This window comes from Ambystoma mexicanum, chromosome 12, assembly GCF_040938575.1.
Source record: "Ambystoma mexicanum isolate Mex_15411 chromosome 12, UKY_AmexF1_1, whole genome shotgun sequence".
NCBI lineage: Eukaryota > Metazoa > Chordata > Amphibia > Caudata > Ambystomatidae > Ambystoma > Ambystoma mexicanum.
This window is the reverse complement of record NC_090936.1, coordinates 531299049-531325136: the sequence shown is the minus strand read 5'-3', so window position 1 is coordinate 531325136 and position 26088 is coordinate 531299049. Positions and strand designations below refer to the sequence as shown.

The 26088-nt window shown below is 41.9% G+C and overlaps 1 protein-coding gene across 1 annotated transcript; it reads right to left on the bottom strand.

Annotated features, from left to right (window-relative positions):
- Nucleotides 1–6148: 6148 nt before the first annotated feature.
- LOC138514529 (olfactory receptor 5AP2-like) lies at nt 6149–7075 on the bottom strand. The gene has a single exon (XM_069629996.1). The coding sequence runs from the start codon at nt 7073–7075 to the stop codon at nt 6149–6151; it is 927 nt and encodes a 308-aa protein (XP_069486097.1).
- Between the last annotated feature and the right edge of the window lie 19013 nt (nt 7076–26088).

The window sequence follows — 26088 nt, the reverse complement described above, 5'->3', positions numbered from 1 at the left end:
CATTATGAAGCCAAGGGAGCGCTCCAGGGATGGCTTAAACCGTCAAAGGGAAATGTGGTTTCCCTTTGACAGTTTGTGTTTGTGTTCCTCAGTGTTAATGTCCAATGTACTATGCAAGTCTATTGGCAGCTTTGCCTGGCCCATTGGGAATTCAGGATGGGGACTTGCACATGTGAATGTGTGTGGGGGCGCTCCTGCAGTTCCACACACATAAAATCAAAACTAAAATATAGGACAACTATAACCAAAGGCTGTAATGATAAATACAACCAGGTTACTCCCCACTTCCACTGTTTCACCTTTCGCCCTTATGCTGTCCCTCCTCTTCCCCTCCTCTCCCATTGTGCTGACCTTCCTTCCCACCCCTAGCACGGTTGCTCCTTCCCTCTTGTGCTGCCACTCCTTCCCCCTTGGACTCTCGCTCCCGCCCCCTTGTGCTATCGCTCCTTCCCCTTTGCACTTTTGCTCCTATCTCCCCTTGCATGTGACTCCATCCTTTGCACTAAAATATAGGACAACTATAACCAAAGGCTGTAATGATAAATACAACCAGGTTACTCCCCACTTCCACTGTTTCACCTTTCGCCCTTATGCTGTCCCTCCTCCCCCCTTGTGCTGTCCCTCCTCCCCCCTTGCTCTGTCCCTCCTCCTACCCCTTGCATAGTCAATCCTTTCCCCTTGCACTGTCCCTCCTCCCCTTTGTGCTGTCCCTCCTCTCCCATTGTGCTGACCTTCCTTCCCACCCCTTGCACGGTTGCTCCTTCCCTCTTGTGCTGCCACTCCTTCCCCCTTGGACTCTCGCTCCCGCCCCCTTGTGCTATCGCTCCTTCCCCTTTGCACTTTTGCTCCTATCTCCCCTTGCATGTGACTCCATCCTTTGCGCTGTCCCTCCTTCTTCCCTTCTGCTGTCCCTCATCCCTCCATTGCACTGTCCCTCCTCACCCTCTTGTTCTGGCAATCCTCTCCCCCTTGTGCTGGCCACCTTAACTACTTGCACTGTCCCTGCTTCCACTTTCCTTCCTCCCCTTTGTGCTTTTTTTCCTCTTTCCCCTTGCACTGTACCTTCTCCCCTGTGATGTCCCTTACCCCTTGTGCTGTTTCATCTCCCCCTTGCATTGTCTTCCTCTCTTGTGCTGTCCCTCCTTCCCCCTTACACAGTCACTTCTCCCCCTTGCACTGTCCCTCCTCCATATCCCTTGCGATGTCACTCCTACGCCCTTGCACTGTCACTTCTTCCCCCTTGTGCTACTGCTTCTTCCCCAATTGTGCTGTCCCTCCTCCCTCCCTTACCCTCTCCCTCATCCCTCACCTGCACTCTCCCTTCTCCATCCATTTCACTGTCCCTCTTCACCCATTTTCCATGGCCCTCACCCCTTCTGCTTCCCCATGTGTTTTTCCTGCTCCCATTGCACAGTTCTTCTTCCCCCTTGTGCTGTCCCTCATTCTCCTTTGCGCTGTTCCTCCTCTCCCCCCCTCTCTCTCCTTCCCTGTGTGCTGTCCCTCTTTTCTCCCTTGTGCTGTCGCACATCCCCCTTGTGCCGTCACGCCTCCCCACTTGTGCTGTCACTCCTCTTCTGATGTACTGTCACTCCTTCCCCTTAGTCACTTTCCCCCCTGTAGTGCTGTCTCTCTGCCCACCTTCCTGCTGTCACTCCACGCACCTTTGCGATGTTGATCAGCCCCCTTGAGCTGTTGCTCTACCTCCATTTGCCATGTCATTCCTTCCCCCCATTTGCGCTGCCACTCCTTTATTCAAATGTTGTACAATGCTCCCGTTCACTGATACTGGCCTACCTTTCATCTATTGGATCTTGTTATTCTTCCTTGTGATACCATTTATTTCTTATTCCTCCCCACACAGTGCTTATCTTATCCCCCAGCATTGCCCTTCATTCCCTTCTATGCTGTCATCCTCTCTGGGATGTCATTTCTCATTACTTTCCTCCATGCTAAATGTTAAATGCTACCAACAATTACAAATGTCAGAACTATTGGGATGTTTGTTTTACTGGCCATCTATGTTACAGGAAGCATGATGTGTTATTATGTGGCTAGAATGGCATTTTGGTGCAACCAGTCTGGCTATGTATTACTGTGACATGACAATTCTAGTGGACATTGTGATAAAACAAGCATGATATGTTAGTAAATGGCTAGACTGGCATGTTGGTGTAGCCAGTTTTGACCTGTTTTCATATTGTGGCATGCCGTTTTTAATGGCAAAGCCAACAGGAGTATGTTCTTACGTGGGAATACTGCCCTATAAAGCCAGAACCAGCATGGACATGTTTTCTTATAGTATCATTACTGAAATTATGTGCAAAGAAAACAGGAATATGTTGATGTATGTGAAAACCGGCATATATAAATGTATGGGCACAACCAGCGTGAGCATGCTTTTATACTGGCATATATTGTGTGCAAAAGCATTATGAAAATGAGTTGCAAAATGCTGCTGTGTACTGCTGGTGACTCTCAACTCTTTTTTTAATGAGTCAACCTACAATACCAATTACAAACGGTCTGCCTTTTCAACCAATTTTTCCTTTAAGTGCGCTGTAAAAGGCACCATTTTCACCCAGTACTGAAAAAGATGTCTTGAGAGAAGAACCCCCGCCACCCTTGATTGGTTCAGGACCCCTCCCAAAGCTCAGTCACTCCTGCTTGTTTGTAGGAAGTATTTATGCCCCTCCAATTAAAACATTTACCAGTCGCCACTGAGTATAGCACTGCCATTCTGGCACTCTCAAGCACGAAAATGCAGGCATGCTGTTATTTCACAGCAGTACAATGCCTGGGCAGAGTTGCCAATGATACCACAACCAGTTATGTAGACAAGTCTGTGGTATATGTAAAATTGTAAAAGCAAAGCAAACTTGGTCTTAGAGTTACTTTACTGTTCCATGTAAACACTGTTGGACTGTTGAACTTGCACACATATCCAGAGTGCTGAAATCATAGTGCCCATGGCCAATTCAAACTGGAGTGAAGTTGTGTCATTGGAAGTATGATTTCAGCCCAGTGGGTATTTGGGCAAGTTTATCAGTCCAAATGTATTTCAAAATTGTCTTGAAGTCGGGCCAATGTTCTTATGGCTTTCATGGCCTGCTAACCTGAGCTAAGTCTCGGGCCTCAGCTCTGGCTGTGGGCCCTTGAAGGCCATGTCCACCCTGCTGGCAGGACATGAAAGCCATTCCACCACGGGGTTAGTCCGGGGTGCGAATGGCTTTCACAATTTTTCATCGAGAGATCTGTGAAGGTATACAGGAGATGTGTGTGCCATACAGTGTGCAGGATTAGCACACACACTCTATGAGTACTTACAGTTGTAAACACAGTGGAACAGAGCTAGGTTCTCACTGATGTCTTGAAGAAGAATGGAGCAGCAAAGGGCCATAGTGACCAGCTCATATAACCTGGCCAAAAAAACTTGTCGACAACTTTTGTTTGGAAAGCAAAAGACACATATGGACAATTCTGCTTGGTGTGTTGTTAAATATGAATAATTATGAGCATACGTAACCAGAGCTAACCCTGGAAGGTTATTCAGAGTTTGGAGATATTGTTTGCTTGAGCTGGTGAGCATGAATGTGGTATGTAGATGGTGATACATGCATTCGTATAAATACAATGTGTTTTTATGGTACTAACATTTTTTGTATAAAGCCCAAGAGGACATATTTGATCATTTTGGTTGTGAATTCTGTCTCTTATTATTTTTTTTAACTATGGCAGCAGCCAGATGGGAGGAACGACGGGACCAGAGCACAATGCTCCAGTCTTGCAGGTAAGTAGAGGGGGTGGAGAGGCCACAGGGATAGGTTTCCTGTGGCCTCCCCACAATCAAATAAAAGGGAGAAATACAAAGCAAGACACGGGAAGGGCCTTGGGTGGCTGGGACAGCGGGCGGGGTTTGTGTATTTTCGTCTGCTGTTCGAGCCACCTGACTGGCTGAGTGCCCTTACCAGGGTGCAGAACAATATTCAAATTAAAAACATCGAACTGCCATCAGTTCATCTGTGAAGCCCTTTCCAGAGCTAGGTTTATTCTCAATAAATACATGTAAAAAAATAAATACAATGAATGCTGGGAGAAGAGCTTTGACCATTCAGCCTTTGACTTTTCATAATTACAAGGGTATAATGTAAACATACTATAAAGCCTAACAGAGTCACTGCTAGACTGTTTTTTGCACTTGCAATATACATAATTTAGAGTCCGTTCAGGGGGCAGAAATGTTTCGCGACACCGGCACACACTTATTGTATGCCATGCAATGCCTCACATATCAATATTGTGTTTACGACTATTGATGTAATTTAAATGTTCCAGCTTCTGCACACATATCCTGCACTTCCGCATACTAGATTCGGGACCTCTATCTCTTTTCTTATGTGGCATTATTTTTTTCAAAATAATTCATATTTGTAAAATCCAATATGGTATTTTGCAGTTGGGGGAAGAACGTGTGAAGAGCAGTCATTACAATGTCATTTTCATAAAGTGCACAGCTAGTCTGGCAATGTCACCGCAACAAAATGATTGATAAAGATACATCAAAAATGCCATTTTCCTCTGACTCATCAATGCCACCATCCAACATCCATCAACCATGGTTACTCCACCAGCTCAACTCTACTTTCTATAAGAGACAATATCCCAATAAATATAATGCAATGTAATAAATGAACGCACGTGCGCATCTTTAATGCATGGAATTGCTATGATCAGTATTAGGAAAGTCCAGGAAGGTGTGTGGGCATTAGGACATATGGAATTATAATCTTAGACAGAACTAATAATTGACCACATAGCTAATAAACTCTGCAACTTCTTCCACAATGTGTGCAAGACCGGACTTAATGGTAAAATCATGTATTGGGCCATTACCGTCCTGGATGCAAACAACACAAGGGTTTCCAAATGTTTCGAATTGGATGGTAATTATGGAGCCTCCGGCCCGATCTCCAATGTTCCCTTCGCTCCCTTGGCACATCTTTGCATAGGAAATGTTCTCGCGAGAAAAAAAGACATTCACAGCAGTTCTTTCATTCCTTCTTTTCCTTATGGTGCTAGAGGTAGTGTTTGGGGAGCTTGTACATTTTTTGGGAATAGTCTTTTAAACAACTTGGAACTTAATTTATTTTAAAATATTTACCTTCCCTAACCTCCACTGTCTCTCCTAATCTACGTAGCCTTTCCTGAAAAAGGTTTGTAACTTCTGTTTCACCTCGCACCTCTCGATCATTTGAACCTTGTAAGGTGCTCCAAGATCCTCTGGGTAGGGCTAGGCCTGGACACAAATTCACAATAAATACATGCATGCATACAAATCTATTTGTAGAAGGAATGGGTATTTGTACTATTGAACAAAACAAATGCATCTTTTTAACATTTTACATTACTTTTTTCCATACAGAATTAAGACTTCTTGACATTCCTCAAACATTCGACGCTGTTGGGCTTTTCAGTTTTATGGACAACCTAATGGGATTCAGTTTCTTCTTGTTCTTCGTTGAATTTGCACGGTAAAGCTTTCCATCTGGAACGTGATGATGTGCGGCTGCGTTCAGTTTCTGTTCATGTACATAAACACTACTTCTTACCTGTTTCGTTAAATATGGGCCCAGGGCCTGTGCCATACAATTGGCTCGGGCACCAATGAAACAGTGGCCCACAGTTGCAACTGGCTATTCAATCCTTTTGTGAAACTGTTTGAACAGTAGCCAACGGAGGAGATTTTTAATAAAATGCAATGCAAATTGTGCATTTTAAAGTATATGTAATGTATTCAGCAACACTGGTGGTCAAAACTATTAGCCGAATAGTGAAGTAGCATTTTTGGTTCAGCCATGTGCCTATTGCCCTATAGACCAGTCTGAGCTATTACAACTAACATATCACCCTTTTTTTTATCTTGAGGATCAGTTTAAATGTTGGTCCTGAAACAATGTTCATACATTTTTTGTATTACTGACATGTACTGTGCTGCTTTGGGGTTTGATTTTTAGTTAATATTATTGCAGTGTTAACTTTTTAACAGAGTTTAAACATTGTTAGGGAACTAAATACCATTTATACATTATCAGTCAATGTCCTTAGATTGCAGAGGTAGTTATTGTTTTGTGTTGTATTTAGTTTCACTAAGCTACTTGTGAAATAAGGCTTTCCTTAGGGCTTTTTTAACATCCTTATTTCTCAGGCTGTAGATGAGAGGGTTAAGCATGGGAATCAGTACTGTGTAAAAAACAGACACTACTTTGTCCTGCTCCTGGGAATAGTTTGTAGATGGTTGCACATACATGATGAGGCCTGTACAATAGAACAAACATACAATAGTGAGGTGTGATGCACATGTAGAAAAGGCTTTGCTCCTTCCTGCTGCAGACTGCATTCTCAGGATGGTAGAGATGATGTAGACATAGGATATCAGGATAGTTGAGAAAGAGATAAATCCCACTGCAATAACTATAATCAGAAGGCCAATGATTCTTGATGTGACATCATCACAGGAAAGTTGAAGTAGGGGCAGAAAATTGCAAAAGAAATGATTAATCATATTGGAGCCACAAAAACGAACACTGAGTGTACACGCAGACATGACCACAGAAGATAGAAAGCCGCCAGCAAATGAGAGAGATACCAACTGAAAACAGACTCTGCTGTTCATTACAATTGTGTACAACAATGGGTTACAAATGGCTACATAGCGATCATATGCCATCACTGCAAGGAGAAGACATTCCAGCACACCAAGGGAGCCAAAAAAGTAAAGCTGTGCTGCACACTCAATGAAGGAAATTGCTTTCCTCTCTGAAATAAAACCCATCAGCATCTTCGGTGTGATGGCTGTGGAGTAGCATAGGTCAGTGAAAGACAAATTGATTAGGAAATAGTACATAGGGCTATGAAGTTGGGAGTCAATACGTATCAGTGCCATCATACATATGTTGCCCAGAAGGGCGGCGATGTAGACAAAGAGGAAGACGATGAAGAGCAGAATCTGCAGGTCATGGCTTGTAGAGAAGCCTACTAGGATAAACTCATTCACACTGGTTTGGTTGGCTCTGTTCATGTTTGAAAAAAGCAATATCTAGCAGGATGAGAAAACAATACATCAGACAATTATGAATTCCATGAGTGTGTTATGCTAATTTTAATTATGCTACTATAACCAATAAAGCATGCATTCCAATTCAGAAGTTAAACAGAGACATTTTTAGTAATTATTCTGAATACAACATTGTCTTGCTGTTGTCTTTTGATTGAGAGTTTTGTTTGTATCATTTACATATATTTGCTAATATAAGGGACTAAATCCCACTGCATATTTTCACAGAGCTTGAACAAATGAGTACATAGACAACTGTTGTGTGGGTCCATGAGGCTTCTGAGCAAGTAAGTAGTAAGGACTGAATTGTAGCATCCTTACATTAGAGAAAGTGTATGAGTGATCTTGCTTAATTCCCTTGTAGATGTAGGGGTAAGAGTGGAAGGGGGCAGGCCATTTTTTTTAATCAATCGGTGTATGCAGTTAATTATAGCTTGTTGGATGTTGGTTGCCGGGGATGCATGGATTGTTATTTTGCATGTGTAAAAGTTACTTCCGATCAAAGAATTAGGTGGCAAGGGAGAAGCAGCGAGTAGGGACTGCAGACTGGTTATCACTCTTAGATGTAGGGTACAGATCTGCCCAGCATGTGGGCAGCAACTCTAAAAGATTAGCCTCACAAATATGTGATTCTGTGTTCGGGAATTGATAGACAAGTGGGTTGTGAGAAAACTTTTCGCTGTAGTTAAGGATGGTGAAGTATGTTTCCCAAAGAAAAAATTATGTTTTCTAGAGTGAATTCTCTATTGCACCACAAACCACTTTTTATATACATATTTACATTACCACTCCTCCCAAAAGATAGCCTTTAATGGCCAAATATTTGATATATGCTAGTATATCAATCTATCATATTCTAAGATATGTCATCTGAATTATTTTGCCATCAACTTAATGGACATAGTTAAGGACTTTACTTTTTGCTATCTTGGCCCAATACCAATCAGTTGCTTTAATGTGAAATGCAAATCCTCTTCTTCCCCAGTCCCATTTTATGGCTATTTCTTTAAATATTGGTCTGTAGAAATGGGTGCATTTTTAGGAATTTAGCAGCAACAAACATCTTTTGCGACTCTTCTTGATTTCATGGTTATCTCCTCTCATATCATGGACATTGATTAACAAACAAGACCAGTCCAAGTGTAAGAGTGAAAGACAGTAAACAAACCAATCTGCATATGAAACATATGCATAGGATAAAACACAGATTTGGAAAACAGCAATGCTTTCTATGTATGAAGATAATCCGTAAGGTTATCAACACTTTCTTATAGTTCTGCTTTTTTTTACAATTACTTTACTTTCCTGGATATGCTCATATTTGTATACATTGTATGCACACTACTTTCCTTAGGGTCCAGTCACATTATTTGAAAGTTATACATAGCGAAGTAGTAGCTTTGAAGCAGAGCAATAATTTCTGTGTATAAAGTTAATCAGTTAGGGTATGAAGATTGGCTGGTAATACTGTTGTTTACTTTATTTTCCCTGCATATTCTCATATTTGTATGTGTTGTTGTCTATTTGTGTTTTATTTCGAATATTGCAATTATGTAGTAAGTGGGTTTTATTAGCTAGTTATTAAATGTTGCACAGTAGGCAAAACTGTAATAAAAAGCATTTATCATTTTACTATTCAACATGGGAAGATTAATAATATTGCACATCCATCATGTATGTTGCACACAATTCCTATGTTTCTACATGAGTAGCTTAGTATACTGGAAATAACCTGATAATAGAATGTTATTTGTATCAATGCATTATTTAATGCACTACATACCTCATGATATTTATTCCAAAAATCCTTCACACTTTTTATCAACATTACTATAAGAATCCCTTGTACAGACTTATCATGAAAAGTAAATGCAAATGTGACATTTGTGATGTCCTCTTTGATGTCCTGGGTGTTAGTTTTAGAAGTGCACAGTGATGGCGCGAGTTATAGTTGCTTAGCTTACCATAACTGGTGAATATCAAGGGTTTTTTGGTTTTACTTGGAACCATATCGTCCCTTTAACAATGTTTTTTTCACTGAATTTCATAGATTTTTAGTAGCACAACTTAACCATAACGTCCCTTTAACAAAGTTTTTTTACTGAATTTCATAGGTTTTTGGTAGCTCAACCTAACCATAATACCCCTTTAACAAAGTTTTCTCACTGAATATAGATATAGATAATATAAATTTGATAAATGTTTACTAGGATTCCCTTAGCTTACACACATGTAACATAGAAAACACTGAACCCCCTGCCCCAACTAGTGATTTTGATGTCCAAGGACCGTGCGCATGTCCGCTGATGGACTCGGTCACCATCAACAACGCAAAAACTCAGGGGTATCTTACTTTATTGTATCATACAATAAAAACACCAAACATGTTCGAAAAGCACCACATAAATACATTACATTTAATAATAAATAAGAAGTGGAAACTGTATATGTAAGACATCAACCATCCGCTGAAAAAGCATTTGCAATATAATGGAATATACAAACAAAAATAAATTATGCCTCCAACAGAATTACCACACAAAAACTGCACAGCAAAAAGCAAGAGCATACCTACACAGCAGTAACACCAAAAGTGTGTTAGAAACTAGTTAGTACACTACATTTATTTCATATATTTATAAATGTTCTGTATAAGGTACACTAAAACTAATATTATTTTTTTTTACACAGAAATGGCCAGTACTTTGGAATGGCTGGAAGAAAATGTCCCACGAGATGAAATAAATGAAGACAGTGATACTAATGGTAGACACGACATTTCTCTATATAAGCCATTTAATAACCATTACTTTATGTGTACTTAACATATATATATTTTTAACAGACCATTCAGACAATAAGTATAATATACCAAGAGAGACATTAGAAGATCCTCTGAAATGAATGGAACTAAAAATGGATATGTTAATGAAAAATGTCATTCTTATAAAACAGTTTGTTGAGGACCACATTAAAGAAAACATTAAATATCACTGTCCTACATGTACATGTTCCAACCTTCCGCAGCAAGAAAAATGTTACAATGAGACTTACATCCCTTCCTCCCCTCCCATACATCATGTCCAGACTCCTAATTCCCCTGTATTTGTATCAGTTTCTGCTTCCCCCTCTCTTTCATAATTTTGATATTGTTATACAATAATAGCATTTTAAGTGTGTTCATAGTATATGCCTGTGTCTTATTTTTTTAAAAAAGGCAGTTAGGGTGTCCGCAGACAGCACGGGTGTCCGTTATGTCCTCAATTAACCAAAATGAGGGTGTCCTAAGGACACTATACCTGCTCGTACTGTTTGTAATTAAATTGGAGGTGTCCTTAGAACACACAAGAAGTCCGCCTGTCAGCAATTAACCAAAATAGAGGTGTCCAAAGGACACTATACCTAATCTTACTGTTTGTAATTAAAATGGAGGTGTCCTTAGAACACACAAGATTTCCACCTGTCTGCAATTAACCAAAATGGGGGTGTCCTAAGGACAATAGACCTGATCACACTGTTCGTGATTAAAATGGCGGTGTCCTTAGCACACACAAGATGTCCGCCTGTCCGCAATCAACCAAAATGGGAGTGTGCATTTAAGGACAATATACCTGTTCGCACTGTTTGTAATAAAAATGGAGGTGCCATTAGAACACACAAGATGTCTGTTTGTACGCAATTACCCAAAATGGGGGTGTCCTAAGAACACCCCCCTGTTAGTAATGTCCGCAACCAGAATGAATATATCCGTTGAACACATATCCCGTCCACCTGTCCGCAAAGTTTTGACGCACTTTTATTTTATTTGGGGACTTCAACACTGTTTGTAGAACACCCGCGCACATGTGCATCTCACCCTTGGGTCCTACGAACATCCCACCTGTCCGTAACTGTCTGATGCACATGTGTCACACTTTTAATTAGTTCGGGGACCCGAACATTGTCTGTAGAACACCCGCGCGCATGTGCACAACCGTCCGTGCGCATTTGGTGTCCTACAGACAGCCGTCCCATTCGCGAACATGTCCGCAACGTCATCCTGGGACTGCACCCACACTGAACCTGTGTCCTTGTTTGCGGACACTGTCTGGGCCACCAAACATTTAAAACGTGTTTTTTTTTGCAATCCAAGGTATTTTACAGTAAAAGTTCACCATTGCACATGTCCCAGACTATGTCCCTGCCAATCTACATACTTTTTGGAACTTTTTGAGCCCTTTCTTAGTGTTCGATGTCTCTGCGGACAGCGCGGGGGTTCGAGGAGCATGCACCTGTACCCCTATAAAAGGCCACACCCCAGAGCTCATCCTCATTCTGTCTTTCTACTACTGGAGATTGACCTCATTTTGCTGCTTTTGCTGCTCTTGCTGCTTTTGCTTCAGCTAACCTGATGGCATCCATAGCTGCTGCTGGTGCTACTGCTGTCTCAGCACCACCCGTAACCTCTCCACCACCACCACCTCCCCAAGGGCCTGCAGAGGGGATCAGGCGTGAGGATGCAGAGGAGGATGAAGAGGATGAGGCAGTGGAAGTCCCTATTACTAGCACTCATCGTGAGTCTTGGGTGTGGCAGTTATTTACCACTCTTGATGGAAAGCCAAAAGCTTGTGCGAACAAGGTGATCTGCACCCAGTGCCGCATGGTGCTGAGTCATGGCAAGCCTGGTTCGTATAGCTATGGTACTTCATACATGAAGCGACACCTAAAGTCGTTACACGGTGGGGCTATTCGGAAGGTTTACCTTGCGATATAAATAGTAGATTGAGTACCTCGGCAGCATCCTCCGTTTCTGCTCCTGTCACCACAAGAGACACTCCGGTGGGACAGTGCATCCCTCCAGCTGCCTCGCAGGACATTCATGATGCCGTTGACCCTTACCTTTCGAGGGTCACAATATTGTGCATGTACTCTGCAGGGGGGAGAACCTTCGGAGTGCTTTCGAGACTGCGGTCACAAAGCATGAGAAGGTCTGCAAGTTACCTCAATAAGGCCCAACCTACATCTTCCTCTCTCCAACTGCCTTTTCTTATCCCCATGGTTGGTGTCCCTTCCTTACCCTCCTTTCTCCTCATTTCCTTGTGTGTCATGTTTACAAAAACTAAAAAAATATAATACAACAAAAACAATAAAAAAGGCTCTTATCAAAGCTGCCTTTCACAGTTTAAAAATAGAAGTGACAAATAAATAGTTCAGGGCCCTGTGCATTTTTTAGAAGTCTGCAGACAGTCTGCAGGCATTTATTTAGTTGGGGCTGCTGCCCTATCAGAATCATTGCACTTTTCTATGGGAGGAAGTGGTGGCTCTGAAAAGAGCCTTTTTGTGGTGTTTTTTTGTGTTTCAAAAACTTCAAATGGTCAACACCTACTGCAGAATGGATTGCTGTAATTCCAAAAAAGGTTGCAATGCATTTTGTATATTTTGCATGAAAATCTGATTGCCAGCATAAGTAAGATGTACTCCATCTCTGCGAAAAAAAATGTGTGTATTACAAAACATAATGTTTTCATTCTGAAAAGAGGACATACCAACATCTCTCAAAAAGGCACAAACAGCCCTGTTAACATTGCGCCTTGCTTTCTCCATTTGTGGACCAAATAAAAAAGAATGAAGCCACATTTGTCTCTGCACAATACGGGAAAAAATTACTCTGGAGTTTGGATACATGTCCATGACTTTCCCAAGTCTTTCTTTCATTGCTAATTGCAAACAGATTCCAGACACATGTCCTAAACTGTTCCCTCCACAATGAATAATAATAATGTCTGGATGATGCTGTGTCACCAAAGTAGCACAGAGAGGTACCAAATCCAGCTACTTCATTCCACGCACTCCATGCCAGTGCACCTCCACATGAGAGAATCCAATATGTGTAGCCACTCCACAGAAATCTGCATGCACCTCCAACCAATTTATCCACAAATCTCCCATAATCCAAACAATCTCCTTTCTGAAACACACAGCCATAGCTACCTGCTCTTCTCTCAGGAAAAAGACGTTCTGACAAACTCTCCGCTTACACAACACACCCAGTAAACCTTATTGACCAATCCCTTGCTCTGCTCAGCCTCACTAGCATGCCTCTCAGCCCCAAAATCCCCGTACGTAATACGTGCTGTCCGCGGAGAACCGCATTGTCTGCGGACAAATCAAAAATTCTGAGCGTGAGGAATGAAAATTTAAATAGTGTGCCCCATTTCCCCTTTGAGGTTGGCTCTGAAAAGAGCCTTTTTTGTTTTTTTTGCAGATGCTTCAGAAACACCTTTTATTTGTTTATTTATTTATTTTTCTTATTTTCCTCTAAAAATCTTCACATTAGCGTCTCCAAATCAACCCTTATGTTCCAAAACAGCATGGCATTTCCCATAAAAGATAAAGACATGCCATCTTCTTTAAAATAAACATTACCAGAATCAATGTTCTCATTATTACAAAAGAACATACCAGCTCTAAGCATGAAAACAAACATGCTTCGGTTGATTACACCCCTAGCAATATTTTGCTAAGGACAAAAAACAGAACTATTGTCGCATATTGCCCTAGGTACTAAACCAGAACAAATAACCTTGGCATTTGGAAGTATTTTCATTACTGCCTGAACCAAGTGTTCCAAATCTGCCAACAAAGTAGGGCCACTGACATAACCCAAATGCAAAGCACCACAGTGCAAAACAACTATATGTGGACTGTTCACCCTGGCCATATCTCCACAAACTTGTACAATTCCCTGCACATTGAAACCAGCACAGTACTCCACATCACCTCCACTCCTTTAACATCAAATTTGTTTGCCACATTCCTGCATTTAGCATACTGCTCCAAACCATGCACAAGCATATCTCCAACCACCAACACCCTGACTTTCTCCACCTCTGCCATCTTTACTACACACATCCTCTTTCAACACAAACCACAACCTCAACATCTTATTGGCTGATCCCTATAGTCCCCTTTCCATGCTGGATTTGCTGAGATAACCCCGATGTTGCACCCTGTTAAGCTCACCTGGTTCCCACAGGGGCGTCGATCGGACCCGGACAGCTGTGGTCTCCACCAACGTGATGCGTAGTGCCGAGATGACTGTCTGGACTGGCCCGCCTAATCTCGTCTGCTTGATCAGTAGAAGTATTCTCCTGCAAGTGGAGAAAGGGATTTAGCCACCCGTGGATATGAGTGATAGCCCCCTCCCGCTGTTCTCGTTCTCCCTTCTTGTCACCTCCGATATCCCCTTTTATGAACCTCACCTTATGTTTTTAAATGATGAGCTCTCCATCCTGCGTGGATTGCAGGGGCGCGTTGATGCCAGTTACTTCACTGGTTTGAAGGCATTGGAGAGTTTCCGGGGAGTATTGACTCTGAGGTTCCTGGCAAGGTTTGGTAAGTATCAAGTTCATAGAGTTCAATATGTCTGATGATTCACTCTTGTTCCCCCCTTCCTTCCTTGTCTTGCAACTAAGATCATGTGAAGATACCCTCCGTGGCAGTTGATGGCGCTCAGGTAAGAGTCTGTATTACCCGACGCCATCTGGTAAATGTTGCCGGTGTTTAACGTGTTGTTTTTTCTCTCTTTGCAGGTGCAGCACATCAAGATGTGGAGAGTTATAGAATAATGCTTCCGGGCTAATCAGGTAAGTCTATGATGATAAGTATTTTATTTGTTGGTGTTCTCGGCTCACCTTGTTGTTTTCTTTTGTCCCTCAGGTGCCGGAGTTCGGCGAAGAAATGATGGAGGCAGCACCAAATCAAAAGATGCTGCGAGGACTGGTGAGTATGGCACGGCGCTGCAGCTGGCGATGCGACGCATACTGAAATGATGTTCTTTCCAGGTCCGGAGGCGAGATGGATCCGAAATCAGGTGAGGAATTCGAAATAGTTCGTTTTCTAATCTTGTCCTTTTCTTTCTCCTTGGTTTTAGGAGCTCCAGATTCGAGGCGGGTGTGGCAGAAGACTGGATGCAGACTGCAGGCACGGTGAGCGTTACGCTGCTGGATGCAGAATAACCCGAAGCGTGTGCTGTTGTTCGGGCGTAGTTTAAATAGCCTCCAAAGTAGTTCCTGGTAAGAAGTTCCCTAGAACCACGTCCGAGTAAAAATAGTCCCTGTAGCAAAATAGTCCCATCCAGGCCTCACGTTGGCTTGGGCTCTCTAGCAGCATGGTCTGCATCAGGTAAGTAAAGTCTATGAGCCTTGTCGCCTATGGCGCCAGGACTGATTTCCATGATGAGCCTGGCGCCTAAAGTGCCAGGACTGAACCCAAACAGCCCCCAGCGGGGGCTGTTGGGGTTTTAGTAAGTATCTGGTTGCCTGCTTTTGGAGCTGATGGGCTTGGTCCTGATGCCCGGGGGTAGGCATCATGACAGCAATCCCCCCCAAGGCCCCTCCTAAAGTTGTTCTTCCCTTTGGCCCTGGTTTGTCTGGGAAGTCCCCATGGAATGTCTTCACTAACCGAGGTGCATGAACGTGGTCACTAGGCTCCCATGACCTTTCTTGTGGTCCTTAGCCCTTGCAATCGATTAAATAAAAAAGTTTTGATTTAACCATCTTAGAGTCCAGGATATTTTTTACCTCGAATTCAGGTTCTCCATCTATCAAGATGGGGTCGGGTGGTTTGGTTAATCTTGTTCCTGGTTGAACTGGTCTTAAAAGTGAAACATGAAAGACAGGATGAATTCGCATATTAGAGGGTAATTCCAATTTGACGGCCACCGGGTTGATAATGGCCTTAATGGTGTAAGGTCCCAAATATCTAGGGTTAAAAGTCTGAGTTCCCTTCAGAGATATGTGTTTTGTAGCCAGCCAAACTTGATCCCCAATCTGGTATTGTGGAGTTTCACTTCTATGTTGATCAGCATTTTTCTTATATCTCTCTTTTGCTTGTATCAAATGTTCTGTTGCCTCTTTAAAGGCTTGAGTAATAGTTGAGTGCAAATGACTAACTGCGGCCATTTCTAAATGCTGAGGCGAATCTAGTTCTGAGGTTCGAGGGTGATGTCCATATATGGTATAAAAGGGGCTTTGTCTGGTTCCAGAATCTACAGAGTTATTGTATGCATACTCGGAAATCCATAAAATATCTTTCCAATTACTTTCGGTCTGGTGTAGCATGCAACGTAGGTACTGTTCAAGGGTCTGGTTGGTCCTCTCCATCTGACCATCGGTCTGGGGATGGTGACTGGTTGATAACCTCACGTCGATTTGCGCCAATTGACAACATTTCTTCCAAAAATGTGAAATGAATTGACTACCTCGGTCAGAGACCAATACGGAAGGAAATCCGTGTATTCGAACAATGTTTTCGAGGAACTCCTTGGCCAGAATTGAAGCAGAAGGTAATCCCTTTAAAGGAATAAAGTGGGCCATCTTGGAAAAAAGATCCACAATAACTAGAATGGTGTTAAATCCATTACATGGAGGTAGATCTGTAACAAAGTCTAAAGATAAGGTGTGCCATGGTGTAGGTGGAATATCCAAAGGTTGTAAAAGGCCAGCTCTTTTTTTCTTCTGACTTTTGTTTTGGGCGCAAATGCCACAAGACATCACAAATGACCTTACGTCTTTTCGCCAGGTAGGCCACCAGAATTGTCTCTTAATTTTAGCTTCAGTTTTTGCGATACCTGGGTGCCTTTCCATCAGGGTGTCATGATAATTGGAGATGACTAGTTCTTGTAGTTCCTTGTGTGATAGAAATAGTCGCCCTTGATAATAAGGTAGGTCATTGATGACTGAGTAGTCTGGGCCGTTCTTTACTCAGTCCTGCAAGGCTGTTGGATTGAAGAGTTGTTGGATCTTTACCTGAATATCCTCTAGTGTCTGTAGAGTAGTTATGCCAAGAATTCTTTGTTCTGAAATTATAGGTACCGGTTCCGGGTTCGCAAATGCTTCTCCCATCCCTATTCGGGATAAGGCATCTGCCTTGCCATTTTTACAGCCTGGTCGATAAGTGATCGAGAAATCGAACTCGGCAAAGAACAATGCCCATCGAAGTTGGCGCGACGATTGGGCCTTGGCTATTTTTAAATACTGCAGGTTTCGGTGGTCGGTGATTACAGTAATGGGATGCCTGGCACCGAGAAGATAATGCCGCCAAGCCTTGAAGGCGGGTTTGATGGCTAATAACTCTTTATCGGTAACCGCATAGTTTAATTTGGGTGCCGAGAACTTTCTGGATCAAAATGCTACTGGGTGAAGTTGACCGGTTTCAGGATCCTTCTGGGACAGGACAGCTCCCATGGCTAAACAGGATGCATCAGTTTCAACTATGTGTGGAAGTTCAGGGCGTTCAATAGTCTCCAAAGTAGTTCCAGGTAAGAAGTTCCCTAGAACCACGCCCAAGTAAAAAATAGTCCCTGTAGAAAAATAGTCCCATTCAGGCCTCACGTTGGCTTGGATTCACTAGCAGCATGGTTTGCATCAGGTAAGTAAAGTCTATGAGCCTGGCGCCTATGGCGCCAGGACTGATTTCCATGATGAGCCTGGCGCCTAAGGCACCAGGACTGAACCCAAACAGCCCCCAGCCGGGGCTGTTGGGGTTTTAGTAAGTATCTGGATGCCTGCTTTCTGAGCTGATGGGCTTGGTCCTGTGCCCGGGGGTAGGCATCATGACACACGCCCTGTCCACGGAGAGCTGCGGTGTCCGCGGAGGGCGTAACACTGGGGCAGCACTTCTACCATTTCCACTTCACTCTCTGCACTATTTTCTCATTGGCTACTGCTAAGCAGACACACAATCATCCACCAATCACATCCAAGAACTCTACATCTAACTCCATCATCACAGATCAGCAGTTTAGATGTACTATTGATCACTCTCAGTAAAATTGGACTGTGACTGCAAAGGACCTACAGCAACAACTACTATAAAACTCCCCAAGATTTCTACTTACAGATTCATGCACATCCACATGCATGAACACAGACTACAGGTATAAATATTTTCTACACAGTACATGTACAGCTCTTCTAGGAAGTCATATAAACAGATTAACTGCCACTTACCCTGTATAAACTGTAAAATGAACTTTCTGTCATTTCTCCCATCTGCTACGATGAAGTGTCACTTGCAAACCTGTCTGCTCTCCAAATTTCTGTATACACACACAGAGATATCTAAAAAAATTATATTTCATATTAAAAGATGGGAGAAATAAAAGTATAATTATGAAAAAGGCTATCTAGTGTGTTATAAAATTACACACAGCCAGGATGAGTACATGCATCTTCATTCATGCACACACACAGACAATGGGCCTCATTACGAGTTTGGAGGTAGCCATACCATTATTTACAGCATGGCTGCCTCCAAACTCGGGTCTGGGTCCGGGTTCCTTGAATGAGGAGTCACCGAGCCATTCCAACCTTGGAGGACCCGGTAATTCCTCAATCAATTTACCCATCCCCATTCCCGTTTGAGCCCCATAGGGCTCAATGGGAATGGGGAGGGAGCTAACAGCGGGACCCGCTAAAGGACCTCGTAATGCGGTGGTAAGGGATTAATGGCACCCATAAACCCCTTACCACCAGCCTCGTAATGAGGCACAATATCATTAGAAAGGCTCCCAGCTGAAACAACACCACTGCCTCTATATCAAATCCTTCTGCTTTATTTCCCACACCTTCACAAATGCATACATTGCATGCTTTTCCGTACAATATATGCCATTTAACCTCTAAAAATAGCAAAAAATGCATTTGATTATTTCTTCTATCTCTTAACATTCAATAACATAGCCTAAAAAAAACAAGTGTGCTCTATAGGTTTACTATTAAACACATTTGTAAAACATATTCAACTAACAGATTCTAAGTAAAATATACAGGATGCACATAGGCAAAGGAAAGTGCATGTGCATACTATGCTCAAATATAAGAAAACACTACTACTACAAAAACAAAAAAAATCAATGTCTAAATTAACAAAAGTGCTCTAAACACACATATTCACTAACTTCTTTCTTTTACAATTGCAGTGAAGACCACTCTCCTGAAAAGCAGCACGTCTGAAGTACGAACAAGAACTTAGAAGAAACCTACTTTTTCCATACAAAAAAGTAAGTACAATACTAACATAATATTGTAACTGTTATTCAAACACACTAACATTTTAGTATTGTAGAACAAGCACGTGTATTAACCCTCTACCATTAGATGTAGTATTAGTGCTTCCCCTTACCAGCTGCATACTTTATATTGTCATCTGAAGCCCAGTATAGTAACACATACATACAAGAATAGCCTTCCCAACTTGATGTAGCTGCCCATTGCACAATCACACACCTCCACAAACATCCTTACCATCATACTCAAACACTCATGCACAAAGCATGCATACACTGCTTAACAGCCCATCTCACACTTTCTTTTTTTCTCCAACAGACCCCAAAGAAAGCCTACTAAAAAGCAACTCCGTAGAAAGCAACAGAAAAGTAGAGCATATCAAAATGAAAGTGTTCAAAATAAGCATCCATATCTAGCAGATTCTGTACAAAAAGTTCAAACAAAACAGCTAATACAGTCATTAAGCAAAACAGAACAAGCTTCCAGCACAGAAACTTTGCCTCCTCTATCAAAATGTAAAATAAAACAGAAAGTGATTAACAAGACGTCAGCTACCACTACTGCTAACGCTGCACCTCTAAATCTTGATGTAGTGGCAAGTAACCATACCAAAAACAATATTTTACAAAAAATGCTCCACCACAGAGTCCTTCAGAACCTTATAGAAACAGGACAGAAATCATGTACAAGCCTTAAAACATGCTGTAGAAATGTTATCCTAGAAGCTCTCATAGACAGTGCAATCCTTCTCAAAAGGAAGTTATTTATTTTAGTTTTAAACAGAATGAAACCACTAACAAAAGGAACTACTAAACTACAAAAAAGACTTCTCAATGAATGTAATATCAACAAAAATAGCTTCTTAAACATCTGCTGAGGTAAATAGAGTCACACCACAAGAACAAAACCTTATTTTAATGAAGAAACATATAAACAAAAGCTAACAGACCCAATTGCCATACATAGCAGTGGACAAGTCTATGAAAAACTTAATAACACCATTATGGAATAAGAAACTCTGCTCACAAAAATATTCCCAGAAAACTCAGTATCACCTCTCCATTCTACTGAACCAAAACGTCCAGTCTACAAATGGCTGTGCACATCAATGTGTAATATTGCCAAAAAATCTTTCAAATATTTAAATGAAACTACTACAAAATATGGATGCCTGTCCAGTGCGCAAATACACACGACTACAAGGACATTCATTAGCCTGCATTTCAGGACCTATTTGCAAAAGCACCTTCCATCATATCAAAATGATATCAACACATCATTCAACTATAAGAAATCTGGTCCTAAACTCTACTATGCTAAAAGTCCTAGCACTAGCCAATTTAAATAACAAGTGTGTACATGTTACAGCCAAACAAGTGCTCGAAGAAATAGAGCATAGCCAGAGAAAATATTTTGGAAGTGAAAGCCACTTACAAAATGCAATAGCTTTACAACAAACTAGCAACTACTCTACAAATAGCAACCTTCTATTAAACACATACAAAAAAGAAATACTAAAGTTGAAGTACCAATTCGTGTGTGTGTGTTGCATCAGGACTTTTTATAAAAGTAGCACAAAAACTGTAGATATAATCTACAAAATAGAAGACAATGAAGATTCCAAATGGTTCCAATTAGCTCTCTACTTAACAGCAGAAAACTAATATGAAATTACTGACCCCTTAATACTTTGCAATTACTGCACTGCAAAACTTGACAACAACCAAACACCTTCACGAGCTATCATGAAAAACCTGGAATTATTCCCACTACCAAAACCCCTGCAACAACTAAATTTATATGAAAGCATCATAATTCAAACAGTGCACCCATTTCAAGCAATAATATGCCTTCAACCAAAAACAGCAAAATTACCTCCCTCTGAATTAGTGAAAGGCATTCGTGGCAAAGTAGTTTATTTACCATTAGATCTCAAAGACAATGTATACACTCTAGGATGCAATGGCCAACAGACCAATCTTTAATTGTCTTAGTAAATGGCGTACCTACAAAAGACAAAAGAAATTGACAAAAACTCGTGGACTTACATAAAGTTAGACAAGCCCTGCAATATGTAAAAAACAACAATGAATACTACAATGAAATTAATATTGCAGAAAACCTGATAGAAACCATTGAAATAATTGAAGAGTCACCAGAAACTGGTCAATTTCAACTTTTAAATCCTGCTACAGAATCCAATATATTAGACCATTATACAATTCCTCCTTTACACTCTAAAAACACTATAGATGATGCACTGGAAATGTACCAAATGCGACAAGCTAAACGATCTCCAATCAGCATATGGGAAAAAAAACTATAGAAGCACGGCCTTTCCTCTACTCTTTCCTACTGAAAAAGGAGGAAGGTACAATGATAGAAACACACAGATAACAGCATCAGAATATCGTTCTTTACAAATGTATTCTGACGACCCCAGATTCAGACAAAACGTGGAATACATATTCCACCTTCTATTTGAAGGTGAACTAGGAACTCTACGTTATGGAGTTGCACACACATTAAAATCAGGTACCCATTTTCAAAATATTTCAGCTATGCAATTATTACAAAAAGTGCAAGAAAAAGATAAGGTTTTACAGTCAAGTATTACAAATCTTTTAGCAAACATGCATGGTACAAAAGAATACTGGTTCCGACGTCACGTAAATGTACGCTGTATGATAATAAACCTTGACCCATCCAAGGTTTAAGTTTGTTACATTAAGTTGTGCAGAATATGCATGGGAAGATTTACACGATTTCCTATGCATAGCAAACAAAAACAAAACAAACATAGATATAAAAACACCAGGAGAACTCTGCTCTCTAGATCCTGTAAATGTATCAAGATATTTCCATCATCGTTTCATTGCTATGCTACACTTTACTTGTAATAAGACTGTTCCTCCCCTCAGAGAAGTTCAACACTTCTTTTGGAGAAAAGAATACCAAGCCAGAGGAGCACCACACATCCACATGCTATTATGGATTAAAGATGCTCCTACATTTGGTCAGGACATTAATGCCACTGTTTTGCAGTTCATCCAAAAATATGTCACTTGTGAAATCCCTTTAAAAACAGCAGATAGTAGTGACATTTATGCACAAATTTACAATTTCAAAGACACAAATGTTGGAAATATTGTTGTCACAAATATAAAAAAAAGGGAAATACTACACCAAATGCCGCTTTGGTTTCCCTAGATCATTTTCAGCAACAGGTCAAGTAAACAACTTCATGTCTTCAGTCAGACATAGTGTCAAAGGTAAATCACCTAAGAACACATATTACATAAAAAGAACAGAAGAATCAAAATACATCAATGATTACAATGCAATCATTGCCCTCCTATGGAATGCAAACATAGATGCGCAGTACATTGCAGACAATTCTACTGCAATTGCACAATATGTCACAGCCTACTTAACCAAAGCAGAGAAAACAAAGCTTCAGGACCTCTGGGATGACATATCATCTAACAAAACACTATCACGGAAATTGTACAGCTTAGGTATAAAAATGCTCTCTCATAGAGAATGTGGCTGCTATGAAGTTGTAGACCGTTTAACCAGTACTACCTTGTATGGACAATCTGACAACATAGTATGGCTAAGTCTTGGTCCTACTAAATCAAGAAAAAGAGTTCTGGAATCATATGAGGACATAGAAACAATAGCCAAAGATGATCCCAACAGCCAATACATTTTGAACAATTTACTAGACACATACTACCCAAACAGGAGTACCACTTTGAAAGCCATGTGTCTCTACTACGTAGCCCAAAAATTCACATACAAAAATAGTATTAAACCAGATGAAAAGAAAGGTAGATACAGAGTTGTAAATTGTGAAGGCAACTTAGTGAAATTTACCAAACACAGCTTAATCATATCAAATTGTCATTAAAAACTCCTCAACATAAAGAACTGCATTACATGTCCCTGCGGTTACCAGACATTTCATCGAAAAAAATTGGTCGACTGGACAAATGGTCGAACCAATTTCATCGAAAACCAAATGGTTGAATTTTTTTTTTTTACCCTTTTTTTTGGGGGGGGGTGTCCCTCCCCCAACTCCCTTTTTTTTCTAAAAAACCCTTTTTTCCCTAAACTACAACCTTAAAAATAAATATATACATTTTTAAAAAAATCAACCATTTGGTTTTCGACGAAATTACGTCGACCAAATGTCCTGTCGACCAATTGTTGTCGATGAAATGTCCGGACACCGTCCCTGCTACAACTTTTTAAACCATGGAGAAAAGAAGAAAAGTTACTGGATACTATGACTCCTATGAAGACGCTTTCAAAGTAAATGAAAGCACTATAACGGACGTAAACTTTACACAGTAACAAACAATGTTGCACAATGAACAGCAACACAAAGAGGAACTCCAGGCCCAACTAGAAGTGGACACTCCCAACAATAGTCAACCTTCTGTAACAGGAAGCCAAGAACCACTTGGACAGCCACTAATAGCAAATGAGGCAAAATTAGCCATGACAGAAGTAGAAAACACCATGGGCCTCATCACAAACACCATGGGCCGATTACCGCCACATTTAAGGGTCTGCCAGATCATGGGCTTGGCGGATTTGCCGATTTGTGGTGCTATTACTGCCGGTGGGAAATCCACCGGCGGTAATAGCGCAAAAATTCCCCATTGGGCCCAATGGGGAATGAGGAATTTCCAAATGGGCCCAATGGAGAATGGGAACCAACCGTTCCATCTAACCCGTGATCTGGTGCTAATAGCGCCAAGGGGTTTGGCGGTAGTGCTAATAGCCCCAGCGGTAATAGCACCGGGCTACTGCCCGAATCATGATGAGGCCCCATGTGTCAGTACGAACAAGGTACAGAAGACTTTGCTGTACTGAAATCACAACTGAACAATGAACAACCGTAGCATTTTCCAAGAAGTAACAAAACAAATTAAACATGGTGTGGAACATGAAAATAAAAACTGTACCTGCCAAGACTACAAACTTATACTGCTATACGTGAGTGGTCAAGCTGGTTCAGGAAAAACATTCTTTTTTTTTTAATAACATATTTTATTGGTTATTTTAAAACATACAACATACCAACAGTTTCCCCCCCACCCTCCATCCCCTGGTCACCGGGTTGGTCCATAAATCTGCTCGTGTCTTGCCACTCTGTGCATCACTTTCCAGTAAAGTGTTACTTGCCGAGTTCCGTGTTGCGCTCCTGCGCTTTCTCCCCCCCCTTCTTCTTCTTCCTCCCCCATTGCTGGCAGTCCTCAGGTTACACGTGTTTCCCATTTTTCCCAAATTTTTGTGGCCTTTGCTGGACACCCCCGTGCTGTGTATATTCTGTGTTCCTTCACCGCGCAGATGTCCATTTTGTTTGACCATTGAGCCACTGTTGGGCACTCTGGGGCTCCCCATTTCTGCGCTATGTCACGCTTTATCAGGGCCATTGCTATGGAGAGAAAAATACCCTCCCATTTGTTTGAGGTGTTCTCATCTGGGCCCCCCAGTAACATTATTGCAGGCTGTAATGCTATTGTGCGACCCAGCGTCCTTCTTAATATTTGAGAGCATTGTGTCCAGAAGGTCTTGATTTTGGGGCATTCACAGAGGAGATGGATGAATGTGCCTTCCTCCCTCCGGCATCTCAAGCAGTTGGGATCCGTTGCCCTTCCCCAACTGAAAAGGGCCACACAGGGGTAGTATACCCTATGGAGTATCTTGAATCAGTCTTATTCTAGAGTCTATTGCACTTTCGCGTGGGTGCATGAGAATCTGGATCCAGTCCTCGGGTTCAATGGCCCCAACATCCCGTTCCCATCTGGCTTTGAGGCTGACCAGTTCCGGGGTAGCGAATGCATTAATGGCTTTATATAGGATAGTTGTTACCTTGGTGGGGATGTGTTGGGTGAGTAGGTTGCGTTCCAGGGCTGTCCAATCTGGTGCATCGGTAAGTGCTTGCCTATACCCATTGAGGGCGTGCGTTAATTGTGTATAATGGTAGTGTTCTGCTGCTGGGATTCCGAACTTCTGATGGAGTGTTTCAAACGGGAGGATGGAGCCATCGGTAACAATATCTCCTATCGTGGTTATCCCCGCCCTCACACACTGGGTCCATGCGTTCAGTTTTCGTACCTCCAACAACAAGTGGTTGTTCCACAGCGGTTGTGCCGTGGTGATGTTGTTCCCCCAACCTATGTGCATCTGAGACTGCCTCCAAATGATCGCAATGTGGGACGACATTGTTTGTGCTGGGGGCCTGGATAGACTCTGATATATTGTTTCGAGTGGTGGGGTGTCCTGAATAATAGGTAGTTCCACTCTAATATGTGGAAGTTCGCGATCCCCGTGGAGGAGGTCATTGACTACATTTAATTGGCTGGCCCAGTAATAGGACCTAAGGTGTGGGACTCCTATACCCTCCTCCCAGATAGATTGTTGCAACGTGATCAGCGCAATTCAGAGCTGCCCTCCCTTCCATATCAGCTTCCTAAGGAGAGGCTCCACCAGGATGAATTCCGAATTTGGTATAGCTAGTGGGGCGTTTTGCAGTATGTAAAGGAACCGTGGAAGTGCCATCATCTTAAAGAGGGCCGCTCTGCCCATAAGCGTAAGGGGTAGGAGCATCCAGTGTTGTACATCCCAGGCGAAGCGGTCAGTTAGTGGGTGCAGGTTGTAAAGCACATAGTCCGATAGAGCCCCGAGACCCATATGCCCAGGTAGCGGAAGCCCTCCCTCTCTACTCTGTATGGGGTGTCCCGAGGAATTGCTAGGTCGCCACCTCTTACTGGGAAGAGGATCGACTTTCCCCAGTTTACTCTGAGGCCACTGAAGTCCCCATAGGTCTTTAGCATTTGGGGTATGATTGGCCATGCGTTTACTGGGTTGCTTAGATAGAGTAATAGGTTGTCCGCGTAAAGGGAGAGCTTG

Coding starts and splice junctions, on each gene's coding strand:
- LOC138514529 (XM_069629996.1), bottom strand. CDS start 7,075: ATGAACAGAGCCAACCAAACCAGTGTGAATGAGTTTATCCTAGTAGGC.